At 46.5% G+C, this 18,665-nt stretch overlaps 1 protein-coding gene across 3 annotated transcripts; it reads left to right on the top strand.

Moving 5' to 3' along the window:
- The first annotated feature begins 1,392 nt into the window (after window positions 1-1,392).
- Window positions 1,393-16,283, top strand: NCOA4 (nuclear receptor coactivator 4). 3 transcript variants are annotated; one of them, XM_069864074.1, is made up of 10 exons: window positions 1,393-1,525; window positions 8,893-9,046; window positions 9,471-9,611; window positions 9,726-9,814; window positions 10,258-10,366; window positions 10,963-11,034; window positions 12,078-12,224; window positions 12,508-13,518; window positions 13,896-13,985; window positions 14,563-16,283. In XM_069864074.1, exons 2-10 carry the CDS (start codon window positions 8,906-8,908, stop codon window positions 14,566-14,568), a joined length of 1,806 nt encoding a protein of 601 aa, XP_069720175.1. In that variant the 5' UTR covers window positions 1,393-1,525; window positions 8,893-8,905; the 3' UTR covers window positions 14,569-16,283. The 3 variants fall into 3 exon arrangements, with proteins under 3 accessions (XP_069720175.1, XP_069720173.1, XP_069720174.1); XM_069864072.1 differs by lacking the exon at window positions 14,563-16,283 and having other exon boundaries at window positions 13,896-14,093; XM_069864073.1 differs by lacking the exon at window positions 14,563-16,283 and having other exon boundaries at window positions 12,081-12,224; window positions 13,896-14,092.
- Window positions 16,284-18,665: the final 2,382 nt, after the last annotated feature.

The raw sequence follows: 18,665 nt of genomic DNA, 5'->3' as shown, positions 1-18,665 counted from the left end.
CTCAGCACAGGAAGAAGATGGACCTGTTGGAGCATGTCCAGAGGAGGCCACGAAAATTATCAAAGGTGTGGAACATCTTCCCTATGAAGAGAGGCTGAGAGAGCTGGGGTGGTTCAGCTTGGAGAAGAAAAGACTCCCAAGTGACCTTATTTGCAGGCTTTCAATACTTAAAGGGGACTGATAAGAAAGATGAGTGGAGAACTTTTAAGCTGGGCCTGTAGCAATAGGACAAGGGGTAATGGTTTTAAACTAAAGGAGAAATTTAGACTAGATATTGGGAAGATATTTTTCACTCTGAGGGTGGTGAGGCACTGGAACAGGTTGCCCAGAGAGGTGGTTGAGACCCCACCTGGAGTCCTGTGTTTAGTTCTGGAATCCCCAACAGAAGAAGGATGTGGAACTGTTGGAATGGGTCCAGAGAAGGCCACGAAGATGATGAGAGGGCTGGAGCACCTCTGCTATGAGGACAGGCTGAGAGAGTTGGGGTTGTTCAGCCTGGAGAAGAGAAGGCTCTAGAGACACCTTATAGGAGAATTCCAGTACCTGAAGGGGCTCCAAGAAAGCTGGAGAGGGACTGTTTACAAGGGCATGTAGGTATATGATGAGGGGGAATGGCTTTAAATTGGAAGGGGGAAGATCTAGATTAGACAATACAAAGAAATTCTTCACGATGAGGGCGGTGAGGCACTGGCAGAGGCTGCCCAGGAAGCTGTGGCTGCCCCATCCCTGGAGGTGCTCGAGGCCAGGTTGGATGGAGCCTTGAGCAGCCTGGTCTGGTGTCCCTGCCCGTGCCAGGGGTTTGGAACTGGATGGGCTTTAAGGTCCCAAACCATTCTATGATTCTGCCTTGCCCTTCCTACTACAGAAGTTCATTTCAAGGAACTGAACTATTTTTACATCTCATTTCACGTAGGCAGCTTTTCTGTACCTCAAAACCTCCTTTTGTCACTATCAACAATTTTTGTTGTTTCATCCTCCTTCACTTTGCTGATCACACAGTCAAAAAGTTTGTATTTTTTTCCTTCATATGTTTCACTTTAGGCTTCCAAGCACTGAATTGGGCTGCAAAATAAGTGATGAAATCAGAGCCAGGTTCCGAGGAGAGAGCATTGCTGTGCAAGTGTGGAATTTAATCACTATTTAATCTAATTACAGACAGAGGGTCATAGATTTGAAAAGGCGAAGGTGCCCTATGGAACTGGGTGACCTTGAAGCTCCTTCCCACTCGACTCCACTGTGAACCGAGGGGCTGCTGGGCGGGGCTGGGAGCGGGATTCGCGCACTCGCCCCTCCGCCCCGCCCGGGGGCGCGGGGAGCCGGTGGAGGGAGGGGGCGGCGCTCTGTCTCTTGCGAGAGCCGCGTCTCGGTGGCCACACGGCACGCAGGGGGCGGTGCTCCGTCTCTCGCGAGAGCTGCGCCGCGGGGGCCGCGCGGGGGCGGCGCTCTGTCTCTCGCGAGAGGAGCGTCTCGGTGCTCGGGAGGCTGCGGCGGCGCTCGGGGAGGGTAGAGCCTCGCGCCGGGACCGGTGAGCGGCGGGGGGGGAGGGTTGGCGAGTGTGAGAGAGCACGTGAGAGTGAGGGGGTGTGTGTGAGGGAGACTGAGGGTGTGGGTACGAGTGTGTGTTAGAGAGAGTGTGTGTGACTGGGTGTGTGTGTGAGGGAGAGTGTGATGTGATTGTGTGAGAGAGTGTATGTGTGAGGGAGACTGTGTATATGAGTGTGAGATTCATAGAATCATAGAATCACCAGGTTGGAAGAGACCCACCGGATCATCGAGTCCAACCATTCCTATCAAACACTAAACCATGCCCCTCAGCACCTCGTCCACCCGTGCCTTAAACACCTCCAGGGAAGGTGACTCAACCACCTCCCTGGGCAGCCTGTTCCAGTGCCCAATGACCCTTTCTGTGAAGAATTTTTTCCTAATGTCTAGCCTAAACCTCCCCTGGTGGAGCTTGAGGCCATTCCCTCTCGTCCTGTCCCCTGTCACTTGGGAGAAGAGGCCAGCACCCTCCTCTCTACAACCTCCTCTCAGGTAGTTATAGAGAGCAGTGAGGTCTCCCCTCAGCCTCCTCTTCTCCAGGCTAAACAACCCCGGCTCTCTCAGCCGCTCCTTGTAAGACTTGTTCTCCAGCCCCTTCACCAGCTTTGTTGCTCTTCTCTGGATTGTGAGTGTGTGTGAATGTGTGTGTGCAGCTGTGCGACTCTGAGTGAGTAACTGTGTGTGTGAGGGAGAGTGTGACTGAGAGTGGATGTGAGTGTGTGTGAGGGAGACTGAGAGTGTGAGAGTGTGAGTGTATGACTGAGTGCATGTGTGAGGGAGACTGAGAGTGTATGACTGAGTGTGAGAGTGTGTATGAGAATGATTGTGTATGTGAGAGTGTGAGTGTGTATCAGTGTGTTACTCTGAGAGTGTGTGTGAGGGAGTGTGTGTGTGTGAGGGAGACTGTGTGTGAGTGCAACTGTAAGAGTGTGTGTGACTGAGTGTGTGTGACTGAGTGTGTGTGACTGAGTGTGTGTGACTGAGTGTGTGTGACAGTGTGTGAGGGAGACAGAGTGTGTGTAGGAGTGTGAGACTGAGAGTGAGAGAGTGAAGTGTGTGACTGTGAGTGGACTGAGAATGTGTGAGTGAGAGTGTATGTCTGGAAGTGTGTGAGTGTGCATGTGCCTGTATCTGAGTGTGTGTTTGAGTGTGCATGTGTGTCTACGTGTTTGAGAGTGTACAAGTCTGTGTGCATGCGTGTGAGAGTGTCTGTGTGCATGTGTGTGTGTGTGAGAGCGTGCATGTCTGTGCCTGTCTGTATGTGTGTTTGTGGGACTGTGTGAGTGTGGGACTGTGTGTCTGTGCCAGTGTATGAGATTGTGTGGGTGCATGTATAGTGTGTGCGTGTCTGTGCGTATTCCTGTCTCTGTGTGTGTGTCTGTGTATCTCCTGTGTGTGTACGTGTGTGTGCGACTGTCTCTGCATGTCTCAGGATCTGTGAGTGTCCTGGTGTCCCACAGGCTCTGCGTTCTGGTGTGCAGGTGACGGGGGAGCCAAGGAATCATAGAATCACAGAGTGGTTTAGGTTGGAAGGGATCTCAGAGCCCACCCAATTCCACACCTCCTGCTGGATCGGGCTGCTCAAAGCCTCATTCTGATCCAAGAAGTAGTTACTGATACAAAAAGTGGAATATTTTTATTTAAGTTAAAGTATAGTTAAGTTTTCATCCAAGTAACTGTATTTTTTGAAAGTTAGACAAAATGTCCTTCTGGTAGTATGTTGGGGTTTTTTATAGCATGTTTTTTTTCAAAGAGTGTTTTTCCAGACACTGTTACAGTCTTTGTTCTTTTGGAGATTATAGTGTCTTGTGTTGGGTGTGATCTGTGCTGAACAGATGTCTCTTCTGGAATCACCTATGTTTGCAGTCCCTTCCCTGTCTCGAATGCAAGGTCAGGCAAAACTGGAGCCAGCTGCAAATCAGCAAGAGATTTGACTGTTGTGAGGTTCATAATAACGTTAAAATTAGTGTTCGGAAAGTAACAGAACATGCGTAAGATTTCTGGGAAAATTTATAGCTCTGGATGTAAATGGGAAATGTATCCTGTAACCAGAATCTGCAAATGATTGATGGAGATCACTCCTTCGTGTTGCCCAGGCCTGATTAAAGGATGATTACTTTATAAATGAGTCTCACAGAGTTGATTTGCTGGCATTCTTGGTATCAATCCAACCTGGCCTTGAACACCTCCAGGGATGGGGCATCTGCAACTTCTCTGGACAAACTGTGCCAGGGCTTCACTACTCTCACAGGAAAAATTTTCTTCCTAATATCTCATCTGAATCTCCCCTCTTTCAGACGAAAACTGTTCCCCTTGTCCTATCCTTGCAGTCCCTGATAAAGAGCCCTTCCTGGCTTTCCTGTAGTCACCAGGTGAACCCTGCTTGGCAGCCTGGCTCAGGTTGGGCAGCGAATTAAATCCTGCATTGGAGCGCTGGCACCCATAGAGTGCGAAAACGAGGCTTTTTTTCTACTGAACTCGCTTTCTTTTTGTGCCTGGGAGCAGCTCAGCTGCCAGCATTCCGAATGGAGGTGCCAAACTCTTCTGTCAGCAGCTGTGGTTTTGAAAAGGTTGCATAAGCAGTAGCAGTCTGGGCTGGAAATGATCAAGATTTGTGCACGGGGCTAGGTTATGGGTAAGGGGTTTGAGCCACCCTTTCAGGGATTTTGTTAGGCATTCTTTTGGCATTAGAGTCAATGTTTGTCCTTTGGATTAAAGGGAAAAGCTGACAGAGGAACAAAATGGTCTTCTGACAGGGGCCGGGGGTGTAGTAGGTACTGTGTATGCAGTCACAGAGTGGAAAAAAGCTTGACAGTCACTTAAAAAGTATTATTCCTGAGGTTGCGAGTGCATAATGGTCTGTTGATGGATATACATAAAACGGGGCCATGCTGCTTTGTTTTCCAAGGGGTTTTAAAAGCAAAAGCCTGAAAGATTATTTGTGTTGCAGTATAAAATCTGTGTGAGGATAACAGTGTACCTTTTCCACTCTGGGGTATCTACTTTGGTATTGTAACCATGGCATAGTGACTTCAGGCCCTCATATTCAGGTATTTTGTGATTTTACCTCTGTGCTGTACTTAAAAATAGACGTGCAGTTGATGGAATAAAGTGATTATAAGCCTTTTTGTCTTGGCTGCACTGGTGAATTGGGACTCTTTAGAACTGAGCCTTTGTGTAGATGTCTTGGGACTTGTGCTTTGTGCTCTGACCAGGCTCTTCCAGGGCTAAAACAGGCTGAAAAAGCAGTTGCCTTGGTTCATGTCTGTGGCACAGATCCAGTGAAAACTACCTGAATTTTAGAAAATGTTCTACCTGAAATGTTTTTGTTATTCATTTCATTGTTAATTTTGCTTTCTCTGTTGCTGGGAACTGTTAAGAGGTCATTTTTTCTGCATGTGGCTTACGAAGTACAGTGGTACATGCTTGTCTTGGAGTAAAATAATCTCCACAGGAGAAACTCCATGCAGATATTGGCTTGTGATGTTGGTGTTGCACTGTGTGAAGTGCTCGTTGTGTTTGGATGCAAGTAGAAGTTTGTGAGATTTGGCTCCTGTACTTACAGTACTTCACTGCCTGACCACAGCTCCCATGAACCTAATTTGGGACAGTTGCTTAAGAGGAACTACAGTTTATTTGGTGGGGTAAAATGGAAATGAAGAGGGATTTCAGTCCAAAGCAGCCAGCTGGCTTAAAACCACATGAGGTCAGGTTGGAGACACCTTTGGAACATCCTTGTCCTGCCAACCGAAAGGCAACATTCCACATTTATCTATAAACAGAGCCCATTTGAAGTGAGGTTTTGTTGCCTCCAGAAGCTTTTCCCCAGCAGAAGCTCGGCAGGGCCATCTTTTTGAGGTTATTCACCGCCCATTTGGAACAGGAGACAGCCGGGCAGCCGGGGATGGCTGTGCTGAGAGGGAGGAGCCGGTAAAACCAGTTTTCTGCCGGGCTGTTAGCTGATGCCTGACGAGGAAGGCCTGTGTCTCCTCCTCCTCCGCTTCCCAGCCACGTGGAGGTTAATTAAAAGCTAAAAAAGAAATAATTGTTCTCCAGCAGTTTCTGACCTAGAAATAAAAGCAAAAGAAGACAATTATTTCTCAGAGAGTGCAGGGATGGGACGAGGGGGAAAGGTTTTAAGCTGAAAGAAGGGAGATTTAGGTGAGATGTTAGGAAGAAATGTTTTCCTGCAAGGGTGGTGAGGCACTGGCCCAGGTTGCCCGGGGAAGTGGTGGCTGCCCTGTCCCTGGAGGTGTTTAGGGCCAAGTTGGATGGGATTTAGAGCAACCTAATCCAGTGGGAGGTGCCCATGCCCATGGCAGGGGGTGGAACCGAACGGGCTTTAAGGTCCTTTCCAACCCAACCCATTCTGTGAGTTCTTGTCACACGCTGTGGTTCCCTGGGAGGCCCGGGGTGTGGGTACCCCTGGTGCTGTCACGCTGACTGTCCCGATAAGGCGCCTGTCTGGCAATGGGAGAGAGGAAAAGGGAGCAGCTCTGTGAGCGCGGCACCATGGGGCTTCCTCCGCCTGCAAAGTAAGTGCACGTCCCCCTGGCAGCGGGGGCATCCGGGGATTCAGGGTGCCTGTGGTGGGAAGCAGTTCCTCGCTGTGGATGTGGCCAAAGCGGTCTGTCCCCTTGCGAGGCAACTGTGTTGTTGCTGCCGACGGGGACCGGAAGATCTCTTGCACTCCCAGTGCCACTTGGTGGGAATTGGGGAGCAAGGAAATGGATCCCAGCCCATCTCATCGCGGGGCTGGGCACAGCTGGAGCAGTTCAGGGTCAGATGATAGGAGGGAGGAAATGGGAGCAGCTTTGTAAGCGAGAGAGGGAGAGAGCTTTCTGCACCTAAGAGTGTTTTCTGCACCCGGGAAGTAAGTGCACATCTTGCTGGCACGGGGGGATCCCAGTATGCAGCGTGGCCGTGGTGGGAAGCAGTTCCATGCCATGAACATGGCCAAAGCGGTGGCTCTGTGGCCATCATCTGGCCCCGTGCAGAGGCAACTGTCGTATTGCTCCCTAGGGGGACCTGAACATCTCTTGCACTCCCAGTGCCATTTGGTGGAAATTGGGGAGGAAGGAAATAGGTGATTACCCCACTTGTTTTTGTTAGAGGCATTGCAGAAATGGAAAAGAAGGATGGATTGACTCTAATCCTCAGCCGTAGTGTTAGTTTTCTTGGCTAATTTTTGACAAGGCTTAAGAACAGCCGTTTCATGAGTGCAGGCTGGCTGGAGGGAAGCAGCATTCCCTGTCTCTGTCTGCAATTTGGAGAGAGATCCTTGCCATCGAATGAAAAACCAGAAAAACAACAAATGCAGGGGTTTTCAGAGATTATTACAGTCTCCTGTATGTTTCTTAATTTTGGACTCAGTCTACAGTTGGACTTGGTGATCTTAAAGGTCTCTTCCAACCTAAGCAGTTCTCTGACTGTATGGGTATGAAGTTGCTTGTGCAAAATGTGCAAAAATAGCATTTCTTCAGGCATTGCGCCCAGTTCCCTAGTGGTATAAATAAATGCAGAAATGGTGTAACTGGCAATGCTGTCTGCTGTGGTTGGGGCATTTGTAGATACACCACTTAACATAATTTTCACAGAACTTCAAAAAGTACATTATGTGCTGTGTGAGCAAACATGGCATATTAGCCTTGGCAGGCTTTGCCTCGGTTGTTACATAGAGTATGGTGAATGAAATAATAAAGAACAATATGATTTTTTTTTTGTTTACTTTTGAGTATATGACAGCTTTTTTCATAGATAATGTCCTTGCTTTCTTGGCTGGGTATATTTCTGCCTTTGCGTTAATACTTTTAGATTGGATCAGAGAGCTAGGGCTCCCACTTATGTTTTCATGTGGGTTGTACATGGGACAGATGACAAGCAAGGTAATATCCAGGTGGTGTTGTGAAGAGAAAACTTACCTTTTATTGAATGTCACTGGCAAGGTGAGGATCGTGAAATCTCACAGAACTGAACCTGTAAGTGAACTGGAGAATGCAAATACTAGGACAAAACCGGCATTGCAGGCACAGAACAGAGAATGATCTCTTTTGGTCTCTGCACCCTGTCTAGCTTGGTGGAGAATTAACATAAGATGAAAAAACTAAAGTCAAGTTTACTTGTCTGGTAGTTGTGCTCTGCACTTCTTAGAAGATGAGAAGTTACAGTGAGCTGCATGCAGGGGCTTGGTGAAGCTCCTGGTCTTATGCTGGGAGCACCTGGGAGAGATGGGAAGCCTGTGGTTTGGAGGGAAGCAAGGGAGATGCAGCCTGTCCTGTTGCCTCACAGCAACCCTTGCTTTGTCCGGTTCCCCTGGTGAACCCTGCTTAGCCCTCTTGCTATTCAACTAGTGTCCGTCCAGTGGGTCTCAGCTGCAGGAGGGTTCTGAGGCTGCAGTCTGTATGGTCATGGGGCTTGGGAGTTGCAGACTACATACCTGCTGTGTGGTTGTCTCGTCGTGCTCAAAATACTTTCAGTTCCCTCCAGAGGAACTGTAAAATCTATGAATATTTAGATCGGTACATGTGCATGCTTGCTTTAATTCTGCTGGAAATTTCCATAGCTGTCATTGCCAAAGACGTGGTTTAAATAGAACGTTTACTATGAATCTAAAGTCAGTGCTTCAGGAATCCTATGCAACTAATGGGAGTTGAAACTGTGTAACAAAGTACCCGCTGCTTAGGAAAAATACTTACATTGATGCTTGCTATTTTTACTAAAAATCCATATTTAGCTTTTTTCCCTTACTTGTAGTGTAACTTCTTTAGGCATTGCCTGTCTGAGCCCCTTTTACTTGTGGATATGCTGAAACCAAGCAAGTTACTACAGCTATGACCATGACAAAGATAATGCTGGTGCTATGAGCTTCAGCCTTTGCAGATGAGCAAAGTGTGACCTGTGTACTGACACCTGTTTTTTCAGTTGATCACTGTTTTTTCAGTTGATCAAACCGTGTTGGAATCTTCTCATTCATGGGAGCCAGTGGCTCTGGCTGAGCTCTGAGCCGTACTTGAATCATCCCTCAGCTGCTGGAGCTTGCTAGCACGACAGAAAAGCCAGAGGAGGGTGAACGGCAGGAGAGGATTGCCTAAGCCTCTGCGGTTGAAACTGTTGTCAAATATCTGTTGGTTTTCCTGTGACTGAGTAAATTCTGTGGGCTGAGGCATTTGAGCAACGACTGTCGCTCCTGGAGAAAGCTTTATCTATGTTTAGAAAACTTGCATGGGTGTAGGGTCTTAGGGGTTTTTTTTTTGTTTACCGTTACAGTGAAGTAGAGCAGATGGTTCTTCATATGATGCCCTTCCTCTTCTGTTAAGGAGGAATAGAAACTATTTTTCTATTGTGTTTTAGAAGCACTTCAAGAATGAGTCCACCACAGGATAGGAGTAGAAATTCCTGCGGCAGCGAGCCTCTGGCAAAGTGCCTTCAAGCAAAGAAGGACTTGGAAACAGCTATATCTGGAATTGTCAAAGCTGAACAACAGATTAAAGAAAACTGGCAGGAGGTAACTTTAAATTTTTTTAAAAAGATGTTTTAATAACTGAAGTTATTTTCATTATTCCAGAGTACTTTCTGTTATGATGATGGTCTGAAATTTTCCTGGGGACTTGTGAGCACCTTGCTGTGTGATTTGGTTCTGCTTTGGTAAAGGCATTGCTGCATTACTAGCCGGGGCACACAGAGTTTCCTAAAGCTGTTGGTTGAAACAGCAGAAGAGAGAGAGATCGCAGATCATGTTTTTCTTTGATACCTCTCTAAAGGTAGCCTTGGAGCTTGTACTGGCTGGAGCTGTGTGGTGCTGTGGATGACTGGGGTTGGTTTTTGAGAAGTAAAATACCACTGGTCTGTGACAAATGTTGCTTCCTAATTGGGGCAGCTCAATCCTGCTGTTTGACAGAGTTCTGGAAACAGTACGTGTTGCCTTGCAGGTGAAAGCGAAGATTCACAGCCACATCAGCCGCCACCTGGAGTGCCTGCGCAGCCGTGAGGTCTGGCTTTTTGAGCAGGTGGATCTCATCCAGCAGCTGAAGGAGGAGGCCTTGCAGCAGCAGGCGCAGCAGCTCTACTGGGTAAGAGCTGATGGTGAATAGCTGCATGGATGTCTCTAAACTTTGTCCTTCCAAGTATTTTCTCAGTTTTCATGTTAGAAGCCAAAACAATAACATGTTTTGTCTTCCGTGCAGTATTTGGGACAATTCAATTGCCTGATTCATCAGCTGGAACGCTCCTATAGTAACGAACTAGCAAACCAGATCTCGGTTTGCCTGGAGAGGTAAATATATTTTCTGATGCAAGTTATAACAATTGGTATTTAGTTTGACTTAAAATTTAATCTAATTAGAACTAACTGATGGTTTCTACACTTTTAATGGTTCCTAGAAATAAGATCTTTAAAGCAGTGTTTGATATGATTCTTCTCAGTTTATCTTCGATTGAAAAAGCAGGACTGTGACACGCAGGCAAGATACTCATTTGTGCAGATTATTTTAAAGATTAGTTGTTGATGGCAACTGAAGTGAGAAGAAGAAACTTGTGTTTTGCTGGCTCTTTGTTCTGTTCTTCATTTGTGGATAGGCATCTCTTTATTTTGTTCCTTTGTCCTTTTGTTCCTTTATTCATACCAAGTCAGCTTGAAAGCCTTTTTATGAAACGCTGTACTGATTCCTAAAACGTGACAGGGAAGATTGTAATTTAACTACTGTCTTGCTCTTTCAGACTGGAAAATCTTACTCTTAAGCCAGAGGAGTCTTCCGTCCTAAATTTTGAGGCTGACGCATCTTACCTTCGCCAGGCCATTACCTCCTTTGGTTCGATTAAAACGATTGTAAGCATCAAGACCTTCCTGGGTCGCCTGGGTTGGAGTACTTGAGCAAAAATAATCCTTTTTTTGAGGAGTAGTGCTGTGTATTCCCAGTGACATTCCTACTTTTAGTTATAACTTGAATGGATCTTGCGTGCAAGTCTAGTTTTAGTAGTGTGATGTACACTCAGTGGTTTAACAACTATTGCATGTAGTTCTGATTTTGGCTGAGCGTAGATCTAGTTATGTATGTGTTATTTTAATATATTTTGGCAGAGACTAAGGGAGTGTATTCTTACTCTGCGACTGAAAATGTTAGAGGTTCTTTTAGATGTTAGTAGTTATACATCATAGATGGCTTTCTGTGATATAAATATTTGGGATTCTTACGCAAGCAGCATGTTTTCTGTGTTATTGGAGATAATTCTCTTAAAGGAAGTGGACCGAGGGCAGTATTTTTGTAGTAAATCTCCATTCTGTTTTAAAATGTGGAGAAAATTGTTACTCACAAAGAACAGAACAGTTGGAACTGCACTTTACTTCTGCTTTATTGTAGAATTAATCTTGGAAACTGGACAAAATTGAGATTTAAATTAACTGTTCCTTTTCTTCCCTTACAGCAAACCTCAGAGAGAGAGAATATTTCTCCTTGGTTCCCAGGGCAGAATTGTGGCCTAATGAACTGTGAACAGGTAAGATTAAGACTTGTAGCTGTGAACCTTTAATTGTATTAAAGGAGAACTCGAGCACAATGTTAGGTTGCTAGAGCGATGACTTCTGTTTAAGCTGTTGAGTAGCTGGTTACAGTCGCTGCAATTAGTGATCCGATGTTCTAGCTGGTCCAGGAACAGACATGCAAGAACACGTGATGAAACTGAATTTGGAATGAGACTGTTTGGCAGAATTTTTCAATTGAATGTTTCTTGGTGTTGTCACGACAGGACTTGGAGCAATCAGATTCCTTTTAATGCAGAAATTAATGGAAAATCTTATGTTGGGTTCTTCACAGACCGCAAATTAAGGAACTGCAGTCAGCAGGGAGGCTGAGTTACACAGAGCCTAACTTTGTGTTGTGGAAGTTTTGCCTTTCTTGTCATTTGTGCTCTGAAGAGTCTGGGATCACAAAGCAATCTTATCAATGCAGACGCTTAAAGTCATAGAATGTTTGGGTTTGGAAGGGACCATAAAGCCCATCCAGTTCCAGTCCCCGTGCCATGGGCAGGGACACCTCCTGCTGGATCAGGTTGCTCGAAGCCGCATCCAGCCTGGCCTAGAACACCTCCAGGGATGGGGCAGCCACGACTGCTCTGGGCAGCCTGGGCCAGGGCCTCACCCCTCTTACAAGAAAACATTTCTTCCTAATATCTCATCTAAATCTCCCCTCTGTCAGCCCTAAAACCATTCCCCCTCATCCTGTCCCTGCACTCCCTGATAAGGAGCCCCTCCCCAGCTTTCCCATAGTCCCCTTTAAGCACTGGAAGGCTGCTGTAAGATCTCCCTGGAGACTTCTTTTCTCCAGGCTGAACCAGCCCAACTCTCCAGCCCTTGGGTCATCATTGTGGCCTCCTCTGGACTCCCTCCAACAGATCCATGTCCTTCCTGTTTTGTTGATTGGAAGGGACTGTTTTTTCTTTTGGTTCAGAAATACTGATGCCTGGTGAATGCCTGTTTCGCTCTTCACCATAGATCATCTCGGCAATTAGACTTTCTTGTAACCAAGAACATTCTTTCTCAGCAGAAAACCTTGTGTGGGACAGTGAGTGCCTCGCTTGCTGACTGGTTACTGGGAAGCAAACCTGTGGCTGTTCGCCAGGCTCCGTATGTTCCCAGCACCAATTTGGAAGACTGGGTTACACAAAAATGTGTGTCAGAGCCCATCCAGGTAAGCCTTTTGTGTACTAACCTAGCTTTTAATAAAGGTGAAAATACAGTATCTGGTCGCAAGTGAAATATGAATCATAGAATAACCAGGTTGGAAGAGACCCACTGGATCATTGAGTCCAACCATATGGTGGGAATTAAGCCTTCTGCAGTTCTCTGCCTTGTGTTTCTCTGCCTTGTGTTCAGTTTTGTGCTTTCTGTCAGAATGCTCTGAGCTGTAACTGTGCAGTTACCAAACATTGTCTTTTAGTGATAACAAATGCATTTCAATGTGTCTTTACTAGGATTTAAGTGCTTCCAAAGTCTGTTATTTTGAGCAAGCCTGGGGAAATCTGAAAGATCTGGAAAACTGGCTCCTGCAGACCCAACAGCGCGATGTTACTGGGAAGACAGACTCCCCTCGCCGCAAGGACTCCACCTCCACTCTCGACTCATCCTTTTCCACTATTGAAAAGGTGGAGGAGTTGGAATCCCTTGGACAAGAAGAGATGGACCTTTCTGACTGGCTGCTCACTCCTGACACAGCAAATGGAAATAGTGCTTCAGATGGGAAATGGAAGTATGAATTCAAACCTTTTAAGGAAGAATTCAATTTGAATGATTGGCTCCTCAAAGCTGAAACGTGTACCAGTTGTCTCGGCAGCCAGGTCAAAGGTGTGGAAATTGAGAACCTGGGAAATCTGAAGTGCCTGAATGAGCATCTGGATGGAAAGAAATCACCCACTACATCTCCTATAAACGCTTGGCTTCTTCAGCATCCTCAGGCCCCGTTTAAGGTGGAAGATGTGTGCAAAGCTAATGAGCTGTGTGCCAGCTTTTCAGAGTGTGTGTGTGATGAAAACTGTGGAAAAGAGGCTCTGTGTAAATGGCTTCTGAAGAAAGACGGGAAGGATAAAAATGGAGTTCAGGTCAGCCAGAAAGATGTACCAAATCCTGAGCAGGAGAAGACAAAGTCTGCGGCCAAAACTTGGCTGAGCCCCGTGCATCAGCTCACAGGGGAACCCGTTAGTTCAGAGAAAGCCGATTATTCAGCAGAGATTGCAGAGCCCTGGAAAGTTTTGCTCGAAAGGCCTCTGACAAGCTGGCTGGCCAAGTCTGAGCACAAACCAGAAAGTGCAGAAGAAAAGGCGAGTAGGGAAAAAGCAGATAGTAGTTTCAAGAGTCCTTCCCTAGGCTTCTTGGCTCCATTCCAGTTCCCCTTGAACGTAAACAGCTGGGTGCTGACCTCAAACAACCTAGAAAATGCAAACCCGCCTCCAGCAGAAGATAAATGGCTTCTACGCAAGAAAGCACAAGTGAGCATGTTCTTAAGTTTTTGTTACTGTTGTGTCTTAAGCCAATGTGCCAGATTTATTTTTTACCTAATTTAATGCATGCCTTCTAAACTCATAGCTCTTCTGGACAGTGCTGATTGACTAATTCTAGGTTTCTTAACTCTTTTTATGATTTCTTTTAAGTGATTATTACTTAGTTACTTCAGTAGATTAGACCATCATTTAACACAGAACAAGTTAATTTTGAAGTATAGCTAGTCCACTAAATGAAGAAAGTACTTGGCTCCAAGGCTCAGAAGTCAGTTTTATTTTCTTTGTGAATGCTTGACTGAATTTTAAAGATGCATCAGAATGTGTTTATGTTTGGAGATCAGTAATTAAGGTGACTTCTCTTCCAGGACTTTGGCCTTCCCACAGTCTGCGACATTTTTGCCTGTATGAAACTCAATGGAGATAAAGAAAAATGGCTGTATCGGACCCCTCTGCAGGTAGGAAGGACAGAATGCATTACAACAGCTGAGCCCAAACGTCACTAGGGGGTATAGAATACAGACGATGGCAGCTAGCTGTCATCTGCAGAGTTCTCTGTATGGAATGTTCACCAGCAGGGTGATTTTTTTCCCCCCCATCAACCTTTCTAACAGCTTAGACCACTCTATTCTTTTGTTATTCCTCAAGGAAGGAAGGAAGGAATTACTTACATTCTTGATTAAATTGCTCTTCAACTAATTGTTTCTCAACAAAACCTTGGTAACTTCTGCTGTACCTAGAGCATGCAATTAATGTCTAAATTTCCAGGCAGCTTCTTCCTTATCTCAGTAACGTATTTACAGCTGGTGTCCTGTTTCTCCTCTCAGCCAAGATAACTCTTTATCATTGTTTTTGAATTTCATGAAAAAAGCCCTCCATAGGCCGTGCACATCAAACCTGAAAATGCAAGAGACTCGGTCCTAGGAAATATTTCAGTATGATTTTCTTTCCCCTCAGGGTGTCTTACACACTTTTGTTCCCTAAAGTGTTACTTTCTGTTTATCAGAGAGTGTAACTGTATTTAAATTTGTTTAGATGTGAAGAACTGGAAGTGAACTCATCCCCTTCCTGCTGATCAATCGCACACCACGCTGAGTGACTGCAGCCAGCTGAATCCTTGTGTTTGTGTTTGGCCGTCTGCTTTTTCTTCTAGAATTATAACAAACAGAAATATTACTCGTGTAACAGAGTTGAGGTGCTGAAGATTTCTTTTTGTTATGATTAATCCTCAAATATAAGCCCACTGAGCATAAGCAATCTGATACTAGAGAGGCGTTAGTGAATTCCTGTCTGTTATGGGTCTACATAAATCTTCTTTAATGGGTTGTCACTTCAAGTACGTCGAAGCCAGTGCAAGTACAAAGCAAAATCTCCCTGGTGCTGATATCCACCTTTGGCAGCAATTTTCGAAGTGCTGCCATTTCTTTCAGCTGCTACAGCTTTGTCATGGGTTGGGTTCCAGCTGGGATTGCGAGATCACTTAGGCTGTCTTGGGAAGCAGTTTCTTTTATTGAGCAGTTGCTGACTTGAGAGGTTTCATTTATGTCTTGTATCGTGTCTCCAGGCTGAGTGTGTGTAGGGTCCGGGTTTGGAAAAAGACATGAATTTATGGGAGACTGGGAACTGAGCTCTGAATGAAAATGTTCCGATTTTTGAGCCATTCTGAGAACAGGGCAGGGTGTTTGTTTGCCTGCGTCAGTAGATCAGCCCCTGCTGTGTCCCCGGCGTTTAGTAACTATTTGGATTCCACGGAAAAAGCTGCAAGATAAACTGTGTACATTTCTGCTAGTTTTAGACAATTCACAATGAACTTCTGCTGACTCAGCCACTGGTAGCCATGTAATATTTGGGGAATTTGATGCCCTCTTGTAACATCAATGTCGTGCTGTTTAATTGGGATGCAGTCATTCAGCAAACTGTGTGGCTCCCACTGATCCATTTTAAAGATACTTAAGCTGTGGATTTCCATGCTCTGCGTATGAAGGTGGGGTTGAGTAACCGCTCTCTATAGTGGTGAAAGGAACAGGAGCGATACCTTTACCGTTTTTAGCCTGTGGGAAGGAGGGTGGAGATGTGAGATGGAAATGTGGATAATGGCTGTCAGCTTGCATGAAAAACTGTGAAGTTAATGTGGTTTCTGATGCAGCTTCTACTCACTGAAATTGCTCTTTATAACTGTAAAAAATAGCCTTCCCCTCCCCACAGCCTGCCTGGAAATAAATGTGATTTCAGTTCTTCTAAACACTAAGAAAACTATTAGCCAGATCCAGCCCTGGTATCCCTGCAGCGTGAACAGGTTCCCAGCTGATAGAACCTGTGCCTTTGGTTAAAAGTAAGTTTTCAGTCTGAGCACGGGATGCTGCACATCTGAAACCAGATGCCGCAGGGCTTCCCATCAGCAAACAGCTCGAGGCTTCTGTACGTTCATGGCTGGGGCTTTCTGCTGGAAGCAGGAACGTGGTTTTGGAGTCCACTTGCCCTTTGCCTGAGTCTGTGTTGCTGCCTGGGACGACTACAACTGTGACCAGCTCCGGTAATGCCTAATTGATTAGCAGTTGAACTTAATGAAGATGACTGATGTGCAGCCCACCTCTTACACTTCCTTGTAGCTGTCATTTGTGTGCTACTTTGTCACTTTATTACGAGCCTTTAAGACCTGGGCCGTGTATTCCTTCCCTCACTCAATTGATTCATCACTAATTCATATTTATGTACAACATTGATTAGTCTTTTCCATTAAAAAATACTTGCAACCAGAGGGTGTGTTGTCTCTTCTTTGTGAAGTGGTTAACAATGCTGGGCTCTGTTGCCTTGTGTTAACTTGTCTGGATGCTGCTGTAGCTGAGCCTCCATCCCTGGAGTGGATTCCCCTGCTGTAGTTCCCTGTTTCACCACTCCCGCAGTGTCCAGTGCTCTCAAAGCCAGGAAACCCTGGCCCCAGAACACACCGAAGGGACAGCTCTGTTCTGCCCAGCACCAGCAGCCCCTGGACGCGGGGCTGGGACGGCCAGTGCTGCTGCTGGAGGAAATACAGATTGAGACAAAGTGGTGTTTGCTGCTTCTCCCTCTTGCGTACCTAAGGGGGATTTCTGTGTTTTGGGAGCCTTCAGTCCTCTCTTCTCTCATAGCTGTAGAACGCCTTTGATCTGGCCCCATAGTTGGAAGTTGGCTCCTCTCTGGCTTTTCTGGTGTTTGAACATCAGACTCTGCATGTTTTGTTCTTCCTTGGAGGCTTTTACATTCCTTCTAGCTCCAGGCTGGGTTGTGCCATTATGAGAATGTTCTCAGGGATCAGCATCCAGCCCATGACCCCTCCTGTTCCATAGGGGCTGTGCACGCACAGTTATTCTCAGTGGAGTGGAGGTGTTGCTGGATGCAGCCACCTGCCAACCTTGTGGACACGTATCATGGATGTTTAGCTTTCAAAGACAAGGAAGACTGAACACTTCAAAAACACTGGGAGGCCTTTGTTTGAACAATCTAAGATTATCACATCCGTGCCTTGTACCGAGGAGGGATTAATTCTACCTCCCTCCCTCTGCAGTCGGAGTGGTTACCTCCCCCTTTTCCCTTAGCTGAGTTTCTGTAACAAATGAATCCTCTAAACTTCTGTGCAAAGTAACCACAATGCTTTGTGGTCGCAGCGTGTACATGACAGAGCTCTACAGCTCCTCTCGGGCAGGGGACTCTCCACGAGCTGGGGGTGTGCCCGGTGCACGCCTGTTGAATCCCCGAGAGCTGCTGTGGGCAGTGAGGGAAGGTGCCCCAGACCTCAGTGAAGAGGGAAAGGCGGCACTTAGCAGCTTCTGACAGCAGCAGCACAGGCTGGGGCGCAGCGTAGGTAAGCAAAGCAAATTGCCATTTCCTTTGTTACCCACGCACAGAGCTCGGGAAAATCCCTCTCAACTGTGCGAGCCAGCACTGCTGCAGCCTTTCTGAGCCAAGGACGTGAGGGGGTGAGTGGCAGCAGCCACATCCTTCCCTCACAAGAACCTGCTTGCAGGGCTCCTGGGCTGCCTCGGGCCCAGGGATTATTCAGCAAATCCCCCAGCTGTCAGAGAAGTCACCTGCTGCCAGGAAAGGGTGGAAGCGGTTTGCCTGGCTCTGTTCCAAAGGCCACACAAAAGCTGCTCTAGTAGATCCAAAAAGCTTTCACTATCCCCATTGCCTGACTCCTTCACTCACTGCCACAGCGTGGAATCTGTCTCAGACCCACCAGCACAACAAGATGACATGATTGGCACTGCAAGAGGAGAAAACGCTGCTCTTCAGGCTGGCCGAGCTCTCCCATGCTCCCAGTTGTGCAGCAGCACACGGGAGGGCTAGAACTCACTTGCCAAATCCTGCTTGTAACTTGCTTTCAATTCCTTTTATTCCTGTTGAACTCAGATACACCTCAGATACACTGCTTTAAGTAACACCTTTATACTCATTGTTCACTGTGAAACTGAACACAGTAAGTCTCGACACAGAACATTGCAAAGATGTATTTAGAGTTCATCTGCCTTCCTCACTGCTGCCTCCGTGCTGGCTGTTTCACAGCTCAAGCTACGGATCACTCCACATACAACTGGGTCATGAAGCAAAGCATTTAATAGCCCTAGAAACAAAGCTAATTTAAAAAAATACACTCAGCTCTGCCCCCGAAGCAAGCAGTTCCAGGAAACCTGAGACTGCACACCAGATAACGCACCGAGTTGTCTCGAGGCAGCCTTGCCTGGAAGTTGTGGCAACTTTGAACTTAGAAAAGCTTGTTCCTATGCAGCTTCCTTCATAGCTGTCCAGTTTCAATGAGGGGCAGAGAGCTCTGAGGTCATAGTTCAGTCCTGAAAATGTCTCTAGAAAACTTAGGAGATACATTGCAAAGTTCCTGGCACTTAAAAAGCACCCAGTCCCCAAAGCAGCTACCGATCCCTCACCCAGCACTGTCAAGCATGCAGGAGTCTTCAGTCCTATTAACAGTGAACAAGAACCCACTGACGTCAATGGAGACAGACCTCAGGAAAAGTGCATGTTTTCCTGATGTCCCACTGTGCAGCTGGAACCTGTAGCACCTTTCTTGGGTGGTAGAGCCCTCAAAAAAGTGCCTGCTAGAAGGTCCAGCTCTAGCATCACAACAGTAACATGCAGCCTGCTAA

Source organism: Phaenicophaeus curvirostris, chromosome 9, assembly GCF_032191515.1.
Source record: "Phaenicophaeus curvirostris isolate KB17595 chromosome 9, BPBGC_Pcur_1.0, whole genome shotgun sequence".
Lineage (NCBI taxonomy): Eukaryota > Metazoa > Chordata > Aves > Cuculiformes > Cuculidae > Phaenicophaeus > Phaenicophaeus curvirostris.
Note: the sequence above shows the minus strand (reverse complement) of the source record. Positions and strands in the feature narration are given on the sequence as shown.

Bases quoted from the DNA above. Each gene is read 5' to 3' on its own strand.
- NCOA4 (XM_069864072.1), top strand. From the start codon at position 8,906: ATGAGTCCACCACAGGATAGGAGTAGAAATTCCTGCGGCAGCGAGCCT. The intron at 9,047-9,470 runs GTAACTTTAAAT...GTTGCCTTGCAG, and splicing joins TTAAAGAAAACTGGCAGGAG to GTGAAAGCGAAGATTCACAG. The intron at 13,519-13,895 runs GTGAGCATGTTC...CTTCTCTTCCAG, and splicing joins TTCTACGCAAGAAAGCACAA to GACTTTGGCCTTCCCACAGT.